At 43.5% G+C, this 21,851-nt stretch overlaps 1 protein-coding gene across 3 annotated transcripts in view; it reads left to right on the top strand.

Moving 5' to 3' along the window:
- PCDH15 (protocadherin related 15) overlaps positions 1 to 21,851 on the top strand; it is a 642,625-nt gene that overhangs the window by 471,279 nt on the left and 149,495 nt on the right. For all 3 annotated transcript variants that reach the window (XM_071438580.1, XM_071438579.1, XM_071438578.1), the window contains 3 exons: positions 2,642 to 2,750; positions 7,682 to 7,794; positions 21,586 to 21,792. In XM_071438580.1, coding sequence (XP_071294681.1) covers positions 2,642 to 2,750; positions 7,682 to 7,794; positions 21,586 to 21,792 — 429 coding nt within the window. The remainder of the gene's footprint in view (positions 1 to 2,641; positions 2,751 to 7,681; positions 7,795 to 21,585; positions 21,793 to 21,851) is intronic.

Genomic DNA, 21,851 nt, shown 5'->3' with positions numbered 1-21,851 from the left:
CATCCATTCTCACTTTTTAAATGTGCCTATCCCTGACATGTCTCTACTTTAAATTAATTTGGTGTGGAAAAGGCTGGAAGAGCCTCTGGATTTGAGAAACCTGCTGGAAATGCCTGGGGGGGGACACACCTTGGGGTGTGATGGCAGGTGCCCATGGGGCTGCCCACAAGGGGTCAATGAACTGCCTTTGCTCCATCCCTGGCTCCTTCTCCTCCTCCTGGCTCATCCCTTTTCCCTCTAAGTTTACCCTGAGCAGTGCCAAAGCTCTCCCAGCTCCTTTCCAGCTCTCAGCAGGATGATTTCTGACAGCTCTGCCAAAACTTGGCCGAGCGTGGACTCGTCTCATTCCTGTTCCCCCTCTTGCAGAACACAGAGCTTTCCAAAGGAAAGGCTGCCAGGACCAGTTGTATGTGGGGAAAAAAAGGGGTGTCTGGCTTTTCACAGGGCTCATGAAGGGTTTTTGTCATGCAGGGAAAAGTTCCAAGGGGAGGGGAAAGCCTGGTGTGCACACATCCACGTGTGGCACATTTGTGGTTGGTTGAGCAGCCAAGGTCACTGAAACTGTGGGACTTGGGAGCGGCAGCTCTGGAGTTGCCACTGGAGGCTGGATTGACACAGATGAAAGCTGGCACCAGTTTTGGGGTGACCTCACTGTGATCTTCCAGGACCTGAAGGAGCTTCAAGAAAGATGGAGAGAGACTCTTTACAAGGGATGGAGGGGCAGGACATGGGGCAATGGCTTCCTAGTGCCAGAGGGCAGGGATGGATGGGATATTGGGAATGAGGAATTGTTCCCTGGCAGGGTGGGAGGCCCTGTGAGATTCCCAGAGAAGCTGTGGCTGCCCCTGGATCCCTGGAAGTGTCCAAGGCCAGGCTGGACAGGGCTTGGAGCAGCCTGGGATAGTGGAAGGTGTCCCTGCCCATGGCAGGGGGTGGAATTTTGGATCTTTAAGATCCTTTCCAACCCAAACCATTCCATGATTCTACAGTTCTATCTCATGTTAAACATTTGAATTCACTTCCAAATAATGGTGAATTGTTCCCACACCCATCCACACTTGTCCAATGTAGATATCCCTGCAATGTCTGTGTAGGTACAGAGTTTGTGGTAACTGGGAGTGGGGCTGAGCCTCATCCTCAATGGGCTACAGCTGTGAGAAGCAGATGAACAATATTGAAATTATTGAGCTGTTAATGAGCCCAGGGGCACTGACCAATCACACAGGAACAGAGGGCACACAGGTGCAGTGCATCAACATCAGGGGATAAAAGGCTGGGCTGAAGAACAACCAAGTGCTGATGCCTGAAACTTTCCTCTGTGTGAGTCACACCTTTGCTGTCAGTGGTGAGTTTTGTATCCCATGGAAAAGGGCTGGAGTTCATGCCCAGGGCCCTGTGGCCCTGCTGGGCTGCTGCCATTCCAGATGGTGCAGGACGTGTCCCCAGCTGCCACCACCCACCCCTCGGGCTGCCCTGGCAGTGCCAGCACCTCCTGCAAACGGGGCTGGTGCGTGGGCACAGGGGCTGTGGGCATTGGGAGCGGGGCTGAGCCTCATCCCTAAGGAGCTGCAGCTGTGAGAAGCAGGTGAGTGATATTGAAATTAATGAGCCTTAATGAGCCCAGGGGCACTGACCAATCACACAGGAGCAGAGGGCACACAGGTGCAGTGCATCAGCACGAGGGGATAAAAGGCTGGGCTGAGGCACAGCAAGGGCAGTTGCTGGCAGTGTTAGGGTGTTACTGTGTGGGAGCAGATACCTGAAGCCTTCTGAGCTGGTGAGGTGTTGCTCTGTGTGGTCTGAAGCTTTTTGATACTCTGTCTATTGTGGTCCTCTCAACTGTGGCATGTCTGTACCTTAAGTTTCTTTTCCAGTGTGTATTTGTGCATCACAGCCACCCCAGCTCCTGGTGATGCTCCAGTTCAATTTGCTGTTTTCAGGCATTTGCTGTGTTTCCCTGTGTGATGGCTGAAATCCCTGATTTGAGGGACTATTTACAGAAATGCAGTGAAGTATTTGTGAGCTTCCTTTATCAAGTGTTTACTATCAGCTTCTAAGCTGATGGGGGGGCTGGAGCACTTTCCCTGTGGAGTCAGGCTGGGAGAGTTGGGGCTGGAGAAGAGAAGATTGTGTGGAGACCTCACAGCTTATTCCAGGCTCTGAAGGAATACAGGGTTCAGACTGACAGAGGGGAAATTTAGGTGATATATAAAGAAAGAATCCTTCTCTGGCAGGGTGGGCAGGCCCTGGCACAGGTGCCCAGAGCAGCTGGGGCTGCCCCTGGATCCCTGGCAGTGCCCAAGGCCAGGCTGGATGGGGCTGGGAGCAGCCTGGGATGGTGGGAGGTGTCCCTGCCCATGGCAGGGGTGGGAATGGATGGGATTTAAGGTCCCTTCCATACAAGCCATTCTGGGTGTTTTGTGATTCCTTTCCTCCAGGATTTGTCCTGGGGCTGCTATAGAAATGTTCATGTTGCTTGGTTAATTTGGATTTAAAGGGGCCATGAGTTGTAAATCTTCTTCTCATTCTGAAGGTTTTTTCTCCTCCAATACTCTTCCCAGTGAGATGTTATTGTGCTAAACTCCAGATCTCCCTGCTGGCTTTCTAATTGCTCTGTTTCCAATGTGTTTTTTCATTTCAGGCCCATGTGAATCCCATCAGTGTCACTCCACCCATCCAAGCCATAGACCAGGACAGAAACATCCAGCCTCCTTCAGATCGACCTGGCATCCTCTACTCCATCCTAGTTGGTTGGTGTCTGCTCCTTTTCCTATCCTTCCCAATCTCTTTATGAGCAGCCAGGAAAAGATTGCCTGGGAGAGTGGAACCCTGATTAAAAATTGCTCTTGTGGTCAGTGGGATGTTTGGAATTGTTTTTCTGCCTGTTGGTGTTTAATTGCCATGTGGAAGTTGATTTCATGTGGTTGTTTATTAGTGTTTATTCAGATTAAATCCAGAATTGTTGTCTGGTTTAGTGAATGGATCAACACAGGGAAGGAAAGGAGAGCTCTGCTGGCATGTGCTTTCCATTGACTAAAAAAGAAGCTGAAAAAAGGCAATTAGAGCAGATTTCATCCCAAAAATCACGTGGCACAGGGCAGCTCCAAGCATCTTACCACATCCACCTCCAGTTTTGCTCCCTGTGAGCTTTCCTTTGTAATTTAAAATTGATTTAGTTGGTTATGCTGCTGTCTTCTTTTTCCTTTTGCTTCCCTGTGTTTGGCATTTGTTTCTGGGTTTGTAGGATGTGACCATGGTTGGCTCTTGCAGGGTTCCACCTGCCTGGCTGGTCCCAAAATCCACCCAGGGACCTTTCTGTGGGATTTGGAAAGGGGGAGTTTTGTAGAATCCCATCTTTCCCTGTCTTCCCTGTGTTGAGCTCCATGGTTTTCCCAGCCAAGGAGAGAGGCAAGTGAGGGTTTTGAGGGCCACGTTGTGGAGGTTTAGCTCTGCAAATGGGCTTTTTTATAAATGTCATAAATTGGTTTTATTCCTAACTTCTGCAGGGACAGCTCCACCCCAAGGCCAAGTTTAGGCCAAGTTTTTAAGGTTTTTTTCATAATTGATGAAGTTCTTCAGGAGTGAAATTATTAAAGATTGTGTGTCAGGAACTTGGGATGTTTGGAATATTGGAGTGGCTGTTCTGACCTCCAAGAAATAATTTAGAAAGGTGTGGTGGTGCAGCAATTTAGGTTGGTTTGGGGACTTTTCTTTTTCTTCCTTTCTCCCCCTTTCTTTTTCCTTCTTTCCTTTTTCTTTTTGTCCTTTTTTCTTTCCTTACATTTTATCTTCTATTCCTTGTTATTTGTTTTTCTCTTTTCCATCTTTCTTCCTTCATTCTTCCTTTGTTTTTTTCTTTCTTTATTTCTTCTTCCATTTTCTTTCACTCTTCTCATTCTCCTTCTTTCCCCCTTGTTTTCCTTCCTTTTCCCTCCCTCTTTTTTTCCTTCTTTTTCCCTTCCTCCTTAACCTTTTGATCTTTTATCTTCCTTTTTTATTCTTTTCTTTACACATAGTTTTTTTCTCATTTCTTTTTTTCTCATTTCCCCCTCACATTTTCCTTTTTTCTACTTTTTCTTTTCACCTTTTCCTTTCTATTCTTTGTTTTCATTTTTTGCCTTTTTTTTCCTTATTTTCTCCTTCCTATTTTCCTTCTCTTTTCTTCTTTTTCCCTTATATTTTCCTTATCCTTCCTTTCCTTTTTTCTTCTTTCCTTCTTTCCCCTTCCCCTATATTTTCATTTTTTCATATTTTTTTGTTTTTCATCCTTTTTTCTTCTTTCTAATTTTCCCATCTTTTTTCCTCATTTCTTTTTCCTTTCTTATTTTTCTAACTTTATATCATTTTTATTTTAAAATTAATTTTTTTCCATTTTTCCCCTGTTTGCTTCTTTGTACTTTCTTTTTTCCCTCCTTTTCCCCCTCCCTTTGCTCTTTTTTTTTTTTCCACTCGTGTCTGGTTTTCTCTTTGTATTTTCCTTATTTTCCTTCCCCCATGCTCTTCCTAAGGATTTCTTTTTGGATTTTAAGTCTGCCTTCATCTCTTCCAGGATTTGCTGTTTCTGTTTTAGCCTCAGAAAATATTAAGCAGTTTCACAGAAAACAGCCCTTGCAGATATGTCTTAATATGTGGATTTTCTCCCCCCTTTTCTTTAGATCTCAACCTCCTTCTCCATTAGATATTTGGGAATGTCCTTTTTTAAACACAGGGAGGTTTGAACCTGTGCAATGAGGGTTATTGAATGATTTTAAGTTTATTAAATTTGACTCTTTTGTTTGCTTCATTTTTTGCCCACCTGTGCAAGGCACATGCTCTGGGCACTGTGGATATTTGATATATTTAAGGTTTGGGAATGGGATATTTGGGGTGGGTTTGTTTTTTTTTGTTTTTGTGGTTTTGGGGTTTTTTGGTTTTTTTTGTGGGGTTTTTTGTGTTTTTGTTTGTTTGTTTTTTGGTTGGTTTTTTTTTTTTGTATTTTTGTTTTTTGTTTTTGTTTTTTTTTTTTTGGTAATGCACTAATTTTTCCAGTCCTTGGCTTTTGGAAATGTTTATTTCTTTGGGTCTTTGCAATGCACCCACATTCCCTGGACTTATCCAGGTATGAAGCAAGGCCCTTCCATTTATTTCCTTAAGTTTTTATTACCAGTGCTATTGATTCTACCAGTAAGTTTTATTATTTTGACTAGGAAATTTTATTTTTTAATAGTAAAATATATTATGTTTAATAGTAAATTACTAGTGAAATCTTCTTTTTAGGAGCAATTTGAAGCCTTCATTTTCTCTGGGGTCAATCCTTGAGAAAAGCCAAGTTTTCCTTTCAATCATAGGCTTTTTTTGCCCTTGGAACTGGCTCTGTGATTTCTGCTGCCACTTTTGGGCACTTTTGGTTGATATTTTAAAGAAAGAGCCAAAAATGCACAATAACTTTTGGGAAGGGGGTGTGGAGGATCCTCTCCAGTCCTGTATCCATTTCAAGCCCCACAAAACCTCTCCTCTGGGTCTGGAAATGCAAATTGAGGAGTCCTTTCCTTCTCTCCTTGCTGTCCCTCCCATTTTGATCCCTCAGCCTTTCCAAACACAAGGAATTTCTGGAGCCAGGAGCTCATCCCTGGGTTTCAGCACAGGCAGAGCTGGGCTGAGGGCTGCTCTGTGCTGTCAAAATGGGAATTATTTTGTACATGTAGAAGCAGATATCCCTGCTCCTGGGAAAGCTGGCCCCCAGAGCTTAAAAATCCAGGAATTTCTTCCTGAGGTGGGCAGGAACTAAGCAGGAATCCCCTGTCAGGATTTTGGGCATCCACCTGTGTTATCCCTATTTTTTTTTAATTTTTCTATCCTCCACCTTGCTGCTTTTTCCTCCTTTACCTGCTGAGGTTGGTTTGGTTGTTGGTGGAGTTTTTTGGGTTGGCTTTTTCTCATTTTTTTTCCCCTGGATCCTTTGCTGACATCCTCACCCAATATCAACCTCCTCTTCCCTTCTCTAGACCCCTTTGTGACTCTTACCCTCCTCCCCTACGTATTTGTTCTCCTTTAGGGCACTTTTTTTTCCTCCTTTCTCAGAATTTTTGCATTTAGTCCCTAATTCTGTGACATTTTTTAGCTTCAGCAGCAGTCCTGCTGATGTGCAGCCTTTAACACCAGCAATCTGTTTGCTGCCAAAATTTTGGATCTCCTACTGGGTGTCTTGAGCTCTTCAAAGATTAGATTAATTAATTAGAGCTTGAAATTAAAAGGCAGGGCAAGGAGATACTGGACCTGGAGCTTGAAACTCTGAATTTGTGCTGGTGGTCTAAGAGAAAAAATAATCCATGGTGGTTCTTTTGCTGCTTTTTGGGTCAATGATATTGGTGTAGATTAGGAGAGTCACAGAAAAAAATAATATATAAGGAGAAAGATATGAATATATAATATAATATTTAATATCTTGTATATAATTATAATATATATTGTATAAAATTAATAAAATAAATAAAATATTATATATAATATATATTGTATATTATATATTATGTGTATAATTTATTTATCTAGAGGTTGGTTATATATATCTATATATATAAAGATTAATAAATAAATTATATATAATATATATTGTATAGATAAAATTATGTGTATAATTTATTTATCTAGAGGTTGGTTGTCATTGGAGGATTGCAAATTAAATTATTACATTAATTTATCTCCTGGGTTTCTGAAAGTACTTTCTAACCATTGCACTTGTAAAGGGAACAAAAACCAGCAGCATTTATTAGGAAAATTATCTTCCTTTGTGTTCAATTTACATTTCAGCCCTGGCTGGGTGCAGGGTTTGGCAGGGCCAGGTTTGTGCTGCTGCCAGAGCAGATTTAGGGGCTCAGGGATTATTTTGGGGGCTCTTACTCCTTGAGCCAGGAGTCCCTTCTGCCCTCAGCTGCTGTCAGGGCTGCTCCCAGACCTAAAACCCTCAAGATTTTAGGATTCTTATAATCAGAATTTTGGCTCCTTGGGATGCTCTCCCAGTGTTGCTGAGCTGGGAGTGCTGGAGTTCACTCTGTGTGGAACACTTGGGGTTTCTGGGCCCTTCTGCACCATTTCTTTGAGTGTCCCAGGGCTCAGAATTGCTGTTGCTGGGATTTTTCCCTCCTCCTGTGCCAGGCTGTGGTGCTGGAACCTTTTGGCTTTAGGCACAGGTGCATTTTTGGGCTGCAGCTGCCAGGCACAGCCCTTCCTCCATCTCCATGGGCTCCCAAATCCATTCAGGCTCTGAGGCTTCTGGAGGATATTCTGGAAATCCACAGCCAAGAAAACACCACTTAAAACTGACAGTAAATTGAGCTTTCATCTGATGCTTCCTCCCTGAGCAGAGACTTTTCCCAGAATGATTTCTAAAATAACCTATCTGTTGTTACCATGTTGTTATTACTTATATCTATTATTTATGTGCTGTTAATAATATTCCTGTTGTTATCAAGTACTTAGGGAGTGCCACTTGAGAGGAATCTTTGTGGTTTTGGAGAGTAAGCAAATAATAATATTAAACACATGACTTCATAGTATCCTTAAGCTCCATGTGCACATAAGGCAGTATTTTATCCTTCCAATAGCAGAATGAGGCTTTGTTCCTTTGATTAATGAGTAAAATAAGCACATTGCTGAACTAAACCTTTCAGAGCTGTTCAAACCTCAATGTCTTTTTTTGCAGGTACTCCTGAGGATTATCCCCAGTATTTCCATATGAATCTCACAACGGCTGAACTGACGCTCCTCAAGCCAATAAATAGGGATTTACACCAGAAGTTTGACTTGGTTATTAAGGTAATTTGGGCTGAATTTTTTCAGTGTTTTTATATACTTTGGAAAACAAAAAGCTCTGAGAAAATGTAGGGTGGGCCTGCTTGTATTTTCTGTGATTTTTCTCTTCCTTTTTAGCCTTTTCCTCTTTTACCTGCTGAGGTTCGTTTGGTTGTTTGTGGAGTTTTCTGGGTTGGTTTTTTCCCTTTTTTTTCCTGGCTTCTTTCCTGACATCCTTGCACAATATTAGCTTCATCTTCCCTTCTCTAGATCCCCCCTGTCAGGCATCACTTAGCTCCATGGGGGGAAGAAGGGTGTGAAGCATTTGTGGAAATGGAATGAACCCTGGCAGAGTTGTAACATTTCACTTTACATTGTGTGAACAAGCTCAGCATCACTTGTCCTCTTGCTTTTTATGAGCCCTCTTGTTCTAAGAATGCAGCTGGTTTCTGTTTCATGTGTTCAGTTCACAGCCCATTTTGGAACATAGTGATACAGATAATTGTGTGAGTGTTCACAGAATCCCAGTCATGTCTTGTGAAGGCTGCCCTAGAACAGAGGCCAGACAGGGTTAAAGAATAAAGCAGGGATTTATTAAAAAGCCTCCATGAACCCATATTGGGCAGCACAAGAGCCCAGCCAGGGCTGTACCCAAGGTGAACCAAAATGGGCACAAAATGGACACCTGGTCACGGGGTCTGTCACTTTGATCAGTTCTGCTCCATTTGCATATTGGAGTTCATTGTCCAATTACAGCTTTAGGTTATGAAGTCCCATCCTTGTTTTTCTCTCTCCAGCCCACGTTGTTTGTGCTCTTGGGCCTGAGATTTGGATCATTTGTCCTTGGCCCCCAGCTGGAGCAGGAATTGTTTTGTCTCCCTGCTCTGTGCACAGAGCTCGCCATCCCTCAATGTGAAGTTCAGACCCACACACCAAAGCAGCACAGAATCTGAAAAACAGAAAAGCTAAAACCTGAGGCATCATTAGCACAGGTCAGGTTGGGGTAGCAGTGAATAATTCATATCTGAGTAGTGAATATTCACAGGATGCCAGGGTGTGTGAGGCTGCAGGGCTCAGAGGGCACCTGGTGTCCCCTCCCTGCTCCAGCAGGGCCATGCCAGAGGCCAGGGCACAGCATTGTGTGCAGCCAGCTGTGGCCCAGCCCCAGGGAGGAGAGCCCCCAGGCTGTGTGGGCAATGTGCTCAGGGCTGGGCAGTGCCCAGGGCAGAAGTTGTGCCTCCTGTGCAGGGCAATTGCTGGGCTCAGGCCCTGCCCGTGGCTCTGGGGCCATTGCTGGGCCCCGGAGCAGAGCCTGGGCCCTGCTCTGCCCCTCCCTGCAGCCAGGGCCAGCCAGGCCTGAGGGCCCCTCTCAGCTGGGGCTCCTCTCCAGGCTGAGCAGCCCCAGCTCCCTCAGCCTTGCCTGGGCACCCACAGCCTCCAGGCCCTTGCTCAGCTCCAGCAGCTCCTGGCCCTGCTGTGCTCAGCATCCAGAGCTGGACACAGCACTCCAGAGGTGCCTGCAGGGCTGCCCCAGGGCCAGGATCCCTCCCTGCCCTGCTGCCCATCCGGCTCCTAGCACTGGGAAAAGCTCTAAAGCACAGCCCATCCCTGGCAGTGCCCAAGGCCAGGTTGGACACTGGGGCTGGGAGCAGCCTGGGACAGTGGAAGGTGTCCCTGCCCATGGTAGGGGTGGCACTGGATGGGCTTTGAGGTCCCTTCCAACCCAAACCATTCCATGACTCTCCATATCCTTAAGGAGTTACAGCTTAAAGCCCTGTAGCTCTTTCTTCCCAAACCTTGACTGCACAATATGTCAATTAAAAAATCAATTAACTGGTGGGAGAGGGTATTTTCTGTGCCTAAATAGCAACTCCAGTCTTTAATGGCCATGTTTATGGGGTTTAGGAGGTTCCTGTTGCTGTGGTAAATGTGCAGTGAGGGAAAATAAGCAAACAGTAAGGAAAAGGATCACTCTGTAAGAATGATTATGTGCCACTTGCTAAAACAATAAAAGTTTTTATGCTGTATCCTTCAGGGACTATTGGAATAATGGCTCAGGCTTGTACCAAATCAAACCTTCAGCTTCTTGTGTTGCACATTTCTCATTTCTTGCAGTTGTAGGATCTGATTCTGTTTTATCTGGAGGGGTGCAAGGTGTGATGTTTCCCTTCAAACAGAAAATATGCTATTTTTGCAGCATGTGCTCAGTTTAGTCTTTAAAATATTCCCTCTGATATGCGAAGATCAATTTTTTTTTTCTTCTGTTAAGATATTATGGAAAACTGTAAAATGGAAAAGGTGGTTAAGTCAATACAAGAATATTTGAATGCAGGAAAGAAGGTGGGCAGGAAATGGGGGCACTCACCTGCATTGCTGATAAATGTTGAATTCTCAAAGAGGGAGACAATGAAAAAAACTAAACATCCTAATCAGAAATGCTGGATTTCAGCTTTTCTTTACCTCTGGAATATATTAGATGAGAAGCAAGGAGAAAAACAATTTTGGCCTCCTATGGAAGTTCTTAGCACTTCCATTCCCTGCCAAGCATCCATGGGCATTATTACAACTTCCTTACAAAAAAAGTGGAGTTTTGGGGGAGTTCCCATTGAAATTTCACTGGGGTAACAGCAAAGCTGCCATAATATGTCGATTAAACCTTTAAACTGAAAGGGCTTAATTAAAATTAGTGACATGACCACTGCACTGTGGACATGAGATTGTTCTTGTTACCAGCTCTAAAAAGTGCCAGACAGGTTTTATTTTTATTTTTTTTTAAGCATGAAGCAATTGGGAGAATTAATCAAATTGATGCACTTTGCTCCCTTCCTATTTGAGCAGGGGTTATTTATCAATCAGCCAGAATCTAAGCTGGCACTTCCATTATGATCCATTTGCAAAGAGGATGGGCTGTGGGAGGTTGGATGTGCTGGCACAGGCAGGGAAGTGCTCATGGATGGAATTCCTGTGCTTTAGAGACTTCACCAGACCTGAGGAAGAGCCAATTTTGATCAACTTGCTGGAGTTTCTCCTCAGTGTTTGCAGTGGGTTGATATCCAGTCATTAAGGAAAAATCATGACATTTTTCCATTCAGAGCTGCTATAAAACCTGTAGGAGTTGCAACAGCAAAAAAAAAAAAAAAAACCAACCAAAAAAAAAAAAAAAAAAAACAAAAAAAAACTGGAAATATTTTGATGCTAATGAAGGGCAGAGAATCCCAAACTGGTTTGGGTTGGAAGGGGCCTTAAAGCCCATCCAGTTCCACCCCTGTCATGGGCAGGGACACCTTCCCCTGTGCCAGGCTGCCCCAAGCTCTGTCTAATCTGGTCTTGAGCACTGCCAGGGATCCAGGGGCAGCCCCAGCTTCTCTGGGAATCTGTGCCAGAACCTCCCCAACCTCACAGACCTTTTCCATTTCTGGTTGTACCACTCTGGTCTATGCTACTTATCCAGGACTACATCAGGTTTTCTCTCCTTTAAAGAAAATGTGTCTTTGTCAGATCCAAAATCAAGGAAAGCATTTTATTTCTCCTGCAGAAATTGATTTTCCTTTTCTAATGGCATTGTATTAGTGACTAAAAATGCTTTGATTTTTAGAACATCAGGTGGAAGAATAGGGGAGTGTTTTGGTGATCTCATGTGGGCACCTGTGTACTGGTGAAATTGCATTGATTGCTTTAGAGTAGTTTAGATAATTAACTAAATCAATTTAGCTATCAATTTAACTAAATTGGTAGTTCTAGAGTGGATTTTCATCCAGCCTGGCTGGTCAATTCATAAACCATTGTCTGTTGTATTTGATTGTATTTGGGAAATTAGGGAGGATTTATGTGACTTGGGCATCTCAATAAAAATTTCAATTACATTATTAAAAAAAATAGGGGGGGGGAAGAGGGAAAAGGTAAGATAAGAGTCCCAGCTTCAAATAACATTTGTAGCCTGACTTTTATTAATAAAAGACTTTTCCTTGAATGTAAGAGCTTTATGGCTCCTAGTGGATACAGTCTCACAACCTGGCCAGTGGAACTGGATGAGCTTTAAGGCCCTTCCAACCCAAATCAGTCTGGAATTCTGTGAAAAAGAATTGGTTGTATCCCTTGGGTTGTTTTGGTGCCTTCTCCACAGAAATGTGCTTCAACACCATGCCAGGGCAACACAGAGGATTTTGAAGAAGATTGTTGCATGGCATTTTCTGGATCCCTTGGATGTATCCCTGTGGTTCCCAGGAGGAACCCAGTGACAGAGAATTCCTCAGAAACAGCTCTACAGTGGGGCTGTGTATCCCTGTTGTTTAGAAGCTCAGAGTGGAGCAGGGTGCTTGCAATTCCAGTGTTAGAGGGGAAATTGGTTTGGGATGCCATTGTGCAAGAGGTGATGGAGGACATTGCTGCTGTAGTGTCTACTCTGGAATTTCTCCTGGCTGGAATTTTTGAACTGAGTGGCATTTCCAGCCAAACTGGGAAGCACAGGCAGCTCCAACTCTGCTCCCTGTGAGCAGGGACAGACCCAGGGAATGGATGGAGCAGTGCCTGAGTGCCAGGGGAGGTTTGGGTTGGATTTCAGGGCAAGGTTCTTCCCCCAGAGGGTGCTGGCACTGCCCAGGCTGCCCAGGGAATGGGAACAGCCCCAAGGCTGCCAGAGCTCCAGGGGCATTTGGAAACCTCTCCAGGGATGCCTGGGATGGGATTGCTGGGAATCTGGGCAGGGCCAGGGGTTGGATCCACGATTCTTGTGGGTCCTTCCAGCTCAGGATACTTTGTGGTTCTCTGGTTCCTTTCTCATGGAGGTGCTTTGGATCAGAGAGATGCCCCCAGCTGTCCCAGTGTAGTTCTATATCAGAATAAATCACACAGGACTCCATTTTCTTCATGCAGGAAAAAGCCCATTCTTTATTCACATAACTCCTTTTTATACAGTTTTACAGACCTCATCTGTAATTCCAATTGGTCAGGAGCTTTCTTGCCAATTATTTTATTGGTAAGTAAAAGGTATTTTACTTTTCCATCAAATCTCTCTAAATCTATCCCATGAGAATCAGTGAAGAAAATATGTGAACAATTTAACATGAATGTTTATACAGGTGCTGGTTGTTTTTCGCCCAGGAATAGATTTTTATGTTAACAAACTCTTCACACCAGGATTGTTCTCACTTGGGAACTTGCCAAGTGCTACCTTTGCTTGGAAGAAATGACAGGCCAGCCATCCATATAACAGAGCAAGCCTGATGTTATGTGGCCTTTATCTTATAATTTTTCTACTTGACTGCAACAGTTCAACTGTTCCCAATGTCCCTGATTCTCCTGATATGGATCTCAGCAGAAACAATAGGAGGTGATGCTCTCCTGGAGGTTGTTTGGTTTCTCTCATCCCATTGGGAGCTCCATTGATCCCTCCTGTCTGTTGGTTTCTGAGTTGTCAAAAAATTCTTGCATTACAGGGAAAAATGCATGGCTTCAGAATCAGCTTCAGGATCAAACTGTGGGTAAAGCTTGGAAGGCAGGAAATAGGGATATTTCTGTGCCATGTTTGGTGTGATTGCACAGGGCTGTTTCCTGTTCTAAGTGGAAATACAAAGAGACCAGGAGAGGATGTTTGCCAGCCACTGGTAAGGGCAAAAAATGATCAGGTTTGAAACACAGGGAGGTTGAGGAGGAGAGCTCTAGGCCAGAGGATCTTGGGAATGATCTCAATGGTTGAATTCCTGAAGCAATAGCTAATTCTGGTTATGAGGCATTACAGAATCATCATATATATACAATATATGTATTCTGGTTGTAGAGACAAAGATATAATCATAGTATCATTTAGGTTGGAAAACCCCTCTGAAATCATCAATTCCAACTATGAACCCAGCCAATCCCACCACTACTCCAGGCCCCCATGTCTTCCAAACACTTCCTGGGATGGAACTTCAGGGATTGACAGCAGAAATACAGAAGCATTTTGCAAGAACAAGTGAGTCGGTGATAAAATGGCTGATAAAATTAGGCATGGCTTAAAAATAAAGTGAAACATGCCAGAAAGGATCACCCTGAACTTTTATATAAAATGATGGGTTCTGACCTGACTTGGGAGTGAGATCTTGGTGTTGGAACTGGGAACAGAGTGTGAAGGTTGGCTCGGTGATCCAAAGAAAAAATAGCATATAAAATGGAAATGGAACGTTAGAAATCATTAGTGGAAATAGAGAAAAGAACAGGGAGCAAAGCACTGCAGCTCTGAACAGATCCAGGTGTCCTGAGCACAGTGTCCCAAAAAGGACAGGGCAGGACAGAGGCTCCTGCAGGTGAGGAAGGAAGAACTTGGGATAGACACCTGTAGAATCCAGTGCTGGCGGGAGTGATGAGGAAGCAGCAGTGCAGCCTCTCCTGCAGAGCCAGGTTGAGGAGCTCTTAACTGAGACAAGGAGGTGGCAGGGTTAAAAGAGACAAAACGGGTTCTTCTCTGGAAAAAAAGGTTGGGGGGAGACCTCACAGCACCTTCCAGAATCTCAGGGAAGCTGGGGAGGGACCCTGCAACAGGAACTGGAGGGACAGAGCAAGGGGAACTGGGTTCAGGCTGACAGAGAGGAAATCAAGATGGGATATTGGGAAGAAATTATTCCCTGTGAAGGTGGAGAGGGGCTGGGATGGAATTCCCAGAGAGGCTCTGTCTTTCCCTGCATCCCTGGAAGTGTCCAAGTCCAAGGTGGACAGGGCTTGGAGCAGCCTGGGACAATGGAAGGTGTCCCTGCCCATGGCAGGGGTGGAGTGGGATGGTTTTCCAATTCCCTTCCCACCCAAACTGGGATTCCTGCTATGACTCAAATTTGACAGGCAGTGCTGTGGGGCTGGATGCTGACCTGGGCTAAAGGAGAGGCTAGGCTGGCTCATGGAAGACAAGTTTAGTAATAAAAAGAGAAATCCAGGGAGATCTGAGCCGCTTCTGTAGGCTCCTGTGTTTGGCTGCAGCCTCAAGCAGGATTTTGGAATTGTTCTTCTTATCATGGTCACCAGGGGAGGTTCTGATTGGGCATCAAAAAATTTCTTTTTCCCTTAAAAAGTGGTCAGGATTTGGAAAAGGTTGCCCAGGGTAGTGTTGGAGTCATTCTCTCTGGAAATGCTCAGGAGACATCAGGACATGGCCCTTGGGGACACAGTTTAGGGGTGATGCTGGCCTTGGACTTGACCTTGAAGGCCTCTCCCAACCTTGGTGATTCTGTGGCTGTTTTATTCTGAATTTCAGACAGCACAATTTCAGCAGGCAATGAGGAGATGCCCATCAGTTGAGGCTCACTGGACTGGAAGTTCTTGAAATAGAGAAATGCTCCATAGGTTTTAAGACTTAAAAAGTCCTGAAATAGCTAATTTTTTGTTGTTGTTGTTTTCACCCCTTCAGAAACTTCATATCTGCAAGGTTACGTTGATTTTTGCAAGAATTTCAGCCTTTCTCTCTTCCCAGCCTGTTCTGATCTCCTGGCTCCATCAACTATTCACCTTTGTCACCTTTGTTTGGGTAGCTCCAAATTTCCCCTCTTCCCATGTCTTTAATTTTCTTGGATTTTAGAGGATTTGTGCTTATTCTTCAATCCTCTAAATTTTGGGGTTTGTACTCAGGGTGACAGATTAGGAAAAGAATGGAAGAAATTCATTTTCATTAAGAGTTGGTCTATCCTCTTCCTGTCAAGGCTGAGATTTTCCAAATCATTCCTTTGGCTGTGCATCTCCTGTAGGTGGTAAGGACAATAAGTGGTTTTTTAAATTAGTTTTTCAAAGGTTCAGCCCTTAGGTGAACTCAGAATTCAGTTAATTTTCTTTGAGACAGCTTTTTTTTTCCCCCTCTCTTGTGTTTAATACAGTGATGGGATTTGATGTAGAATTAAAAATCTGAGTGCAGGGACAGGGCTTGTCTTTGTGATGAAGGAAAAAAATGGTCCAGGACACCCAAACTTTTTCTTTAAATCATTAAAATGTTTTTTCAGATGAGTAAGATTGACCCTAAATTTTATGTCAGAACTCTCAGAGCAATGAAATCATTAAAATCCGTAATTGGGATGTCCTGTAATGCTTTTATTATCAGAAGTTTCCTTTCTGCAAGAAAAGACAGTCCCTTACTGTATAAATTTTAAACATTCAGCAATTAAAACTTGGCTTAATGGCTTCATATATGGTGGGTTTTTTCAAGAGAAGAAGGAAGAGGTGTAATATTTGGAAAACAATCTAATTAATAATTATTATTAGCAGTAATTACTGTTCACTGCCCTGCAGCATTGCGAGTCTTGCTGGTACTGAAGTCACCCTTTACCCATGGCCCTAAAATGGATGATTTGGGGTTTTTTTGGTTTTTGTTTTTGGTTTTTTTTTTAAGCCCAGGGTCCAGACACCCTTTGTGCTGATTTAATTTCCCTGCCACAGTGACACCAGTCACTTTTCTTCTGTGTTCTGAAGACATTCTGTGCTCCTTGTCCTTAAGCCAAGTTTTAATCCAGTTCAGTGCTTCATTCCTCGTGCTGTGCATGCTGACCTTGGGAATTATAACCCAATCCTAAAGTTGAGCCTAAATCTGGATAAATGATGTTCTTCTTTTCACCCTGCCCACCCTGTTGAGTTTTACTGAGTGATCCCCCCTTTCAAAGGAGCCCCTTTGTCACCCTGCCCTTCCTTCCCTCTCTCCCTGCTCCTGATTTTAATCCCATCCATTTAAATAATAGATCACAGAATCCCAGGATGGTTTGGCTTGGAAGGGACATTAAAGCCCATCTGGTTCCTCCCTCTGCTGCCTCATTTTACTTTCCTTAAATCTGAGATCTTCTTGGAGCTCAGTTTGCAGCTCCCCCTGCTCTTCTTCCACATGGATTTGTGCATAGCTCCTCACCAGGAATAAATTCTGACATCCCAATTTTTTTGGGGGATGTGTGAAGCTCCCATTTTTCCCCATGCACCACTCTCCCCTCAGCTCCACTTGCTCATCTTCCTGTTGGGATTGGAGGGGACAGAGACCTTTTTGGAATTTTGTTTTGTTCATTTGTTTGGGGTTTATTATTAATTTGGTTTGGGTTTGTTTTTTGGGGTTTTTTGTGTGTTTTTCTTTGCTTCCAGTGATGGACCTTCCCATTTTTATCAAATAAAAGATCTGGCATGAAGACAAACCCCTCCATTTGGTGGTGGAGGTTTTATGGGTGGTTTTTGTTTTGTTGTTGTTTTTGTTTTTTAATTTATTCTTAATTAGCCTGTTTCACACTTCAGATAACTCTGTAGTCCTGGAGAAAAGGAGCAGCATGGATGTGTCTTAGCTAAAACAATTCCGTTTCCTTGCACCTTAGGACAGATTTTTTGGATGAAGGATTGCTGAAGTGGATTCTGGGATTCCATGGAGAAATGGGAACTCTGAGGTTTTTTTAAAGAGCCACATTTTGCTCTTTTTTAGATGTTTCTCTAGGACAGGACCTGCTGCTTTGGCAGTGATAGGGGACACTGGGAACTGGCTGGAGAAGATTCCAGCTCTGGATTGTGCTGAGGGCCTGGAGTGATCCCTGGGGGTTCTTTCCAGCTTGGAATTCCACTTGATGATCCCTGTAGGTCATTTCCAGCTTGGAATTGCACTCAATGATATCTATGGGTCCTTTCCAGCCTGGAATTCTCTGTGCTTCCAAAAGGGAGCCTTTTGCATTGCTCCAATTTCTCATTTTTTGTTTCATCTGCTGCTTTTCAAGGAGTGAATTTCCTGGCTGTCCTGTTAATTCCCACAGCCTCCCATTCACTGCTTGCATCCCTCCTGGAACTGCTTTCCTGCTATCTCCCATCAGGATAAAATTATGGACACTACAGATACAAGCAGACTCAGCTCAGATGATGTAATAAAATCAGTTAAATATCTGTCAGAATTAACACATTTCACTTTTTTTTCCTTCACTGCTCTTAACTACCAGAATCTAATCCTATGCTGCCTTTTTTTTTTTTTTTTTTTTTTTTTTTTTTTTTTTTTTTTTTTTGTATCTTGGTCGAAGTTTGAAGAGTTATTTGTGAGATCCTCCATTATTTTGACACTAAAACATTTTCTTTGAAGGACTGGAACTCAAATGTTTTATGGCTTAGATATCAGTGGCTTTCTGGGTGAAGAAAATATAAACTGTTTGCTGTTTGTGCTCCAAAATATGTGTTAGGAAACGACCTTTGGCCAGCAAGTCCAGGCAAGTGCTTAACAGGGCAATGTGAGGGAAAAGGGTTTGGACTCTCAATAGAGGACTCAGTGTCTGGAACAACTCTCATGAGGTATAACTTCAGCTCTTAAAAAAAAAATACAACAAAACCAAAAACAGCAGCAAAACCACCCCCAAACCACCACAAAACAAAGAAAAGAAAAAAAACCCAACTCCCACACTAAGAAAAACCCCAAGAAATGGGGCACTGGAGCAAAAAATTGTCCATGTTACAGCTTTTTTATATTTTTGGAGCATTATGAGGGGGCAGTGTTGTGCTCTGCTTGTAATCAGGTGCTGCTTCTAGGACTGATTCATGGAACATGTGAAAGCAAATCAATTCCTCACATTGTAATATGAAATTCCTTGTTTTAAACAAAAAGCAAAAGAAGTGGCTGTTTACAAAGCTTCCTTTTTTCCCTTAAATGGTGGTGTCTTTGGAAACAAAAAAGTTAAAATTAATCCATCATTTTGACTGGTGAACACGAAGGAAAGCTGAAGTGACTTTGAGTGGAAGTGCTCAGTGAGGAAGAACTCCTTTGCTTTGTTATTTTGGGCTCCAGGGTTTCAAATTTGAAGTCCAATTTTGGGAGCAAACAACTCTCTTTGTGTTTGGCCATGTGCAATTCCCAGCACTTCAACAAAGCCTGCAACACCTTCCTGGGTGAATATTCCTGCTTTTATCCCAGAATGAGCTCTGGGCTCACTTGGACTTTAAAGCAAGGCCATTATTGTGGTGTTTCAAGCTGTTCAGAAGATTGAGACCCTCTGTTTGCCTTTTCCTCTTTTTAGGCTCTCTTTATAGCAAGGAACATTAAGTGTTCCTGTAGAGTAACTCACAGGGGTTGTATGGAAACTTTGGGCTATGAAGGGACTGATTTTACTTGGAGAAGGAGAAGAAAAGAGAATTTAATGATGGACAATCATTGTTAGTCCTGTGGGGGGAGGAAGGCTTGAGGAGAGCCCTGGAGGGGCTGGAGGGCAGGGCAGGGGCTGGAGCCCCAGGAGGGGCTGAGGGAGCTGGGCAGGGGCTGAGCCTGGAGCAAAGGAGGCTCAGGGGGCCCTTGTGGCTCTGCACAACTCCCTGCCAGGAGGGGACAGCCAGGGGGGGCCGGGCTGTGCTGCCAGGGAACAGGGACAGGACAAGGGCAAAGGGCCTCAAGCTGGGCCAGGGGAGGCTCAGCTTGGACAGCAGCAGCAATTTCTGCATGCAAAGGGTGCTCAGGCCTTGGCAGGGGCTGCCCAGGGAGCTTTGCAGTGCCCATCTTTTGGAATAAATCTCACAGGGCTCCATTTTCTTCTTGGTGGAAAAAGCTCATTCTTTATTCACATAACTCCTTTTTATATAATTTTGCAGACCTTGTGTGGGACTCCAATTGGTCAGGAGCTTTCTTGCCAATGACTTTATTGGTTATTAACAAGCTGTTATTCTGTATTGATTGGTCACTCAAACTCTCAGTGTGTACAAGTTGTTTGTAAAAAATAGTTTTCATTTCTCTATCTAAAGGTGTAAAAACAGTTTTTACAGGTGCTGGTTGTTTTTTACCCAGGAAAAGATTGTTATGTTAAGGAACTGCTCACACCAGGATTGCTTTCACGTGGGAACTTGCAAAAGGCTGGCTTGACAAGGCCAGCCACTGATTTTAGGAGAGCAGGCTGATTTTATGAAGACTTTCATTATGATTTTTCTGCCTTACTGTTACACCCATCCCTGGAGGTGTCCCAGCAAGGGCTGGAGGTGGCACTCAGTGCTCTGGGCTGGGGACAAGGTGGGCACTGGGCACAGCTGGCACTCCATGACCCTGGGAGTCTTCCCATCCTAAAAGATTCCAGGATTCTGTGATGCCATGATGCATCTGCTTACAAAACAGAATCCCAGCAGTGTGAGTTGCTTGAGGAGCAGACTTCTCCTGGGATTTTCTCTCATGCTTTCAGTACTTTGGGGCAAAACTACTATCTCCGGATGTTTTTGGAGTTTCGCCTTCCTGGGTCAGGAGCCAGAGTCCTGCCAGGTAATTTTGGTGATGTTGATTTTGACACATGTAGTTTATTTTCATTCAGAGGTGCATCACCTGGACTGGGCATTTTTCCCTGTTGTTCAAGTGTAATCCAGCTTTATTTTAAAAAGAAAAATCTGTTTTTTCTTAAAAACTAAGACTGAGTTTTTTATGGATTCCTAAAGGTGTCATCACCTCCTTTGAAGAAAATAACAATTATCATGCTTATATTTGTTTTTATTTGAAATAGAAGGTTTTAATATTCCTTTTTCTTTAATAGACTTTTTATCATCAAATTATTGCTGTTTTATAAGCAAAGAGAATTAACATTTTTCAGACCAAGAAAATATTTAAATAGTCTAAATAAGAATTTTTTAAAGAATAATAGTTTAAATAAGAAAAGTTTAAATAAGAAATTTTTTAAAACTATGATGATGTCAAAGGGATTTTTCCAGACCAAGATTCCTTGGACTCTCGATTTGAAAAATGAGCAATTATCTGTTTGAAACGGGGGAAATACCAGATTAGAAGTAAAACCTCTGCAAACAGAAAGTCCTGTTAACAACAGGAATTTAGGAATCTCTGTGTTGTGATCCAGGGTCTGTGTGCATTCAGGTTTTGGGAATAAAAATTTTGGCCATAGGAACAGGAAACTCTTTCAATGCCCTAACTGTTGTCTTGCTGCAGTTGTCATGTTCAGGACTGTAATTAAAGCTGGTTTGCTCTTTATAAACTGGAGACCAAATTACTTTTTATCTCCTAATTCCCTTGTTTCTTTGCTTTAATTAGTTGTTAATTGAGAGGTTCCAGGAAAAGAAAGTAGGGTTGTAGGTTTTTATAGGACTAGCACCCTGGAATGGGCAATTAGTGCTTTTATCTTTAGGAAGTTTGAGAATAAGAATAAATTAGGTGAAAAATACCAGGGAGTGACTCCTGGGTGGTGCAGGGCTGCCATTGAGATGTGGGGGTCATTCATGGAAGTAAAGAATTTTGCTGGACACATCCACAACTCCCCTGGCACAGGGTGCCCAGAGCAGCTGGGGCTGCCCCTGGATCCCTGGAAGCATCCAAGGCCAGGCTGGATGGGACTTGGAGCACCCTGGAATAGTGGAAAGAGTCCCTGCCTATGCAGGGGTGGAATGGGATGGGTTTTAAGGTCCCTTCCAACCCCAGCTGGACTGGAATTTAAAAACAGACAAAATGCAAATGAAAATCCCACTCATGTAATGCTGAAGAGATGGATTTAGGGAAAGAAGAAGCAAATGTGTCCATGTGTGCTGTTCCCACCTTTTGGGTTTAACTCTTCTTGCTGTTGCTGTGGGTTCTGCTGTGCAATCAGCACTCCCAATTTTCTTTCATTCCTCAGAGCTTTTTCCAAAAGTTTCAATCCTGAGAGTTTAAGGAGCTGTGTTTGCACAAGGTTTGGGTTTCTTGTGACTGTCATGGAAGATGATCCTGTTCTTGTCTCCTAGCTAATTTTTAATTGGTATTTCTCTTTTCATGATGTTGTGTTCCACAGTAGGGGGACCTAAAAAAAAAGGGCATTTTTTAACTGAATTATGACTCTTAAATAGAACCATCCCCAGTCAACGTTCATAACTGGGAACCTTTGACCAATGAGATGATTTTTTATTTTTTTTTAGGCTGAACAAGACAATGGCCATCCTCTCCCTGCCTTTGCCAATCTCCACATCGAGATCCTGGATGAGAACAACCAGAAGCCTTATTTCACAAGGTCTACCTACGAGGGCTTCATCCTGGAATCGTCCCCGGTGGGAACGACCATCTCGGATAACCGGAACCTGACCTCCCTCCTGCAGCTTGTGGTGCTGGACAACGACGTGGAGGAGGTACAGCTGCTTCTTTGAGGCTGCTTGCAGTTTTATTCTTTTCAGGATTCTTTCTTTTT

This window comes from Agelaius tricolor, unplaced genomic scaffold, assembly GCF_023055355.1.
Source record: "Agelaius tricolor isolate 1412-34295 unplaced genomic scaffold, bAgeTri1.0.p SCAF_13, whole genome shotgun sequence".
Lineage (NCBI taxonomy): Eukaryota > Metazoa > Chordata > Aves > Passeriformes > Icteridae > Agelaius > Agelaius tricolor.
The sequence above is the reverse complement of the archived record's forward strand: the minus strand, read 5'-3'. Positions and strand labels throughout refer to the sequence as shown.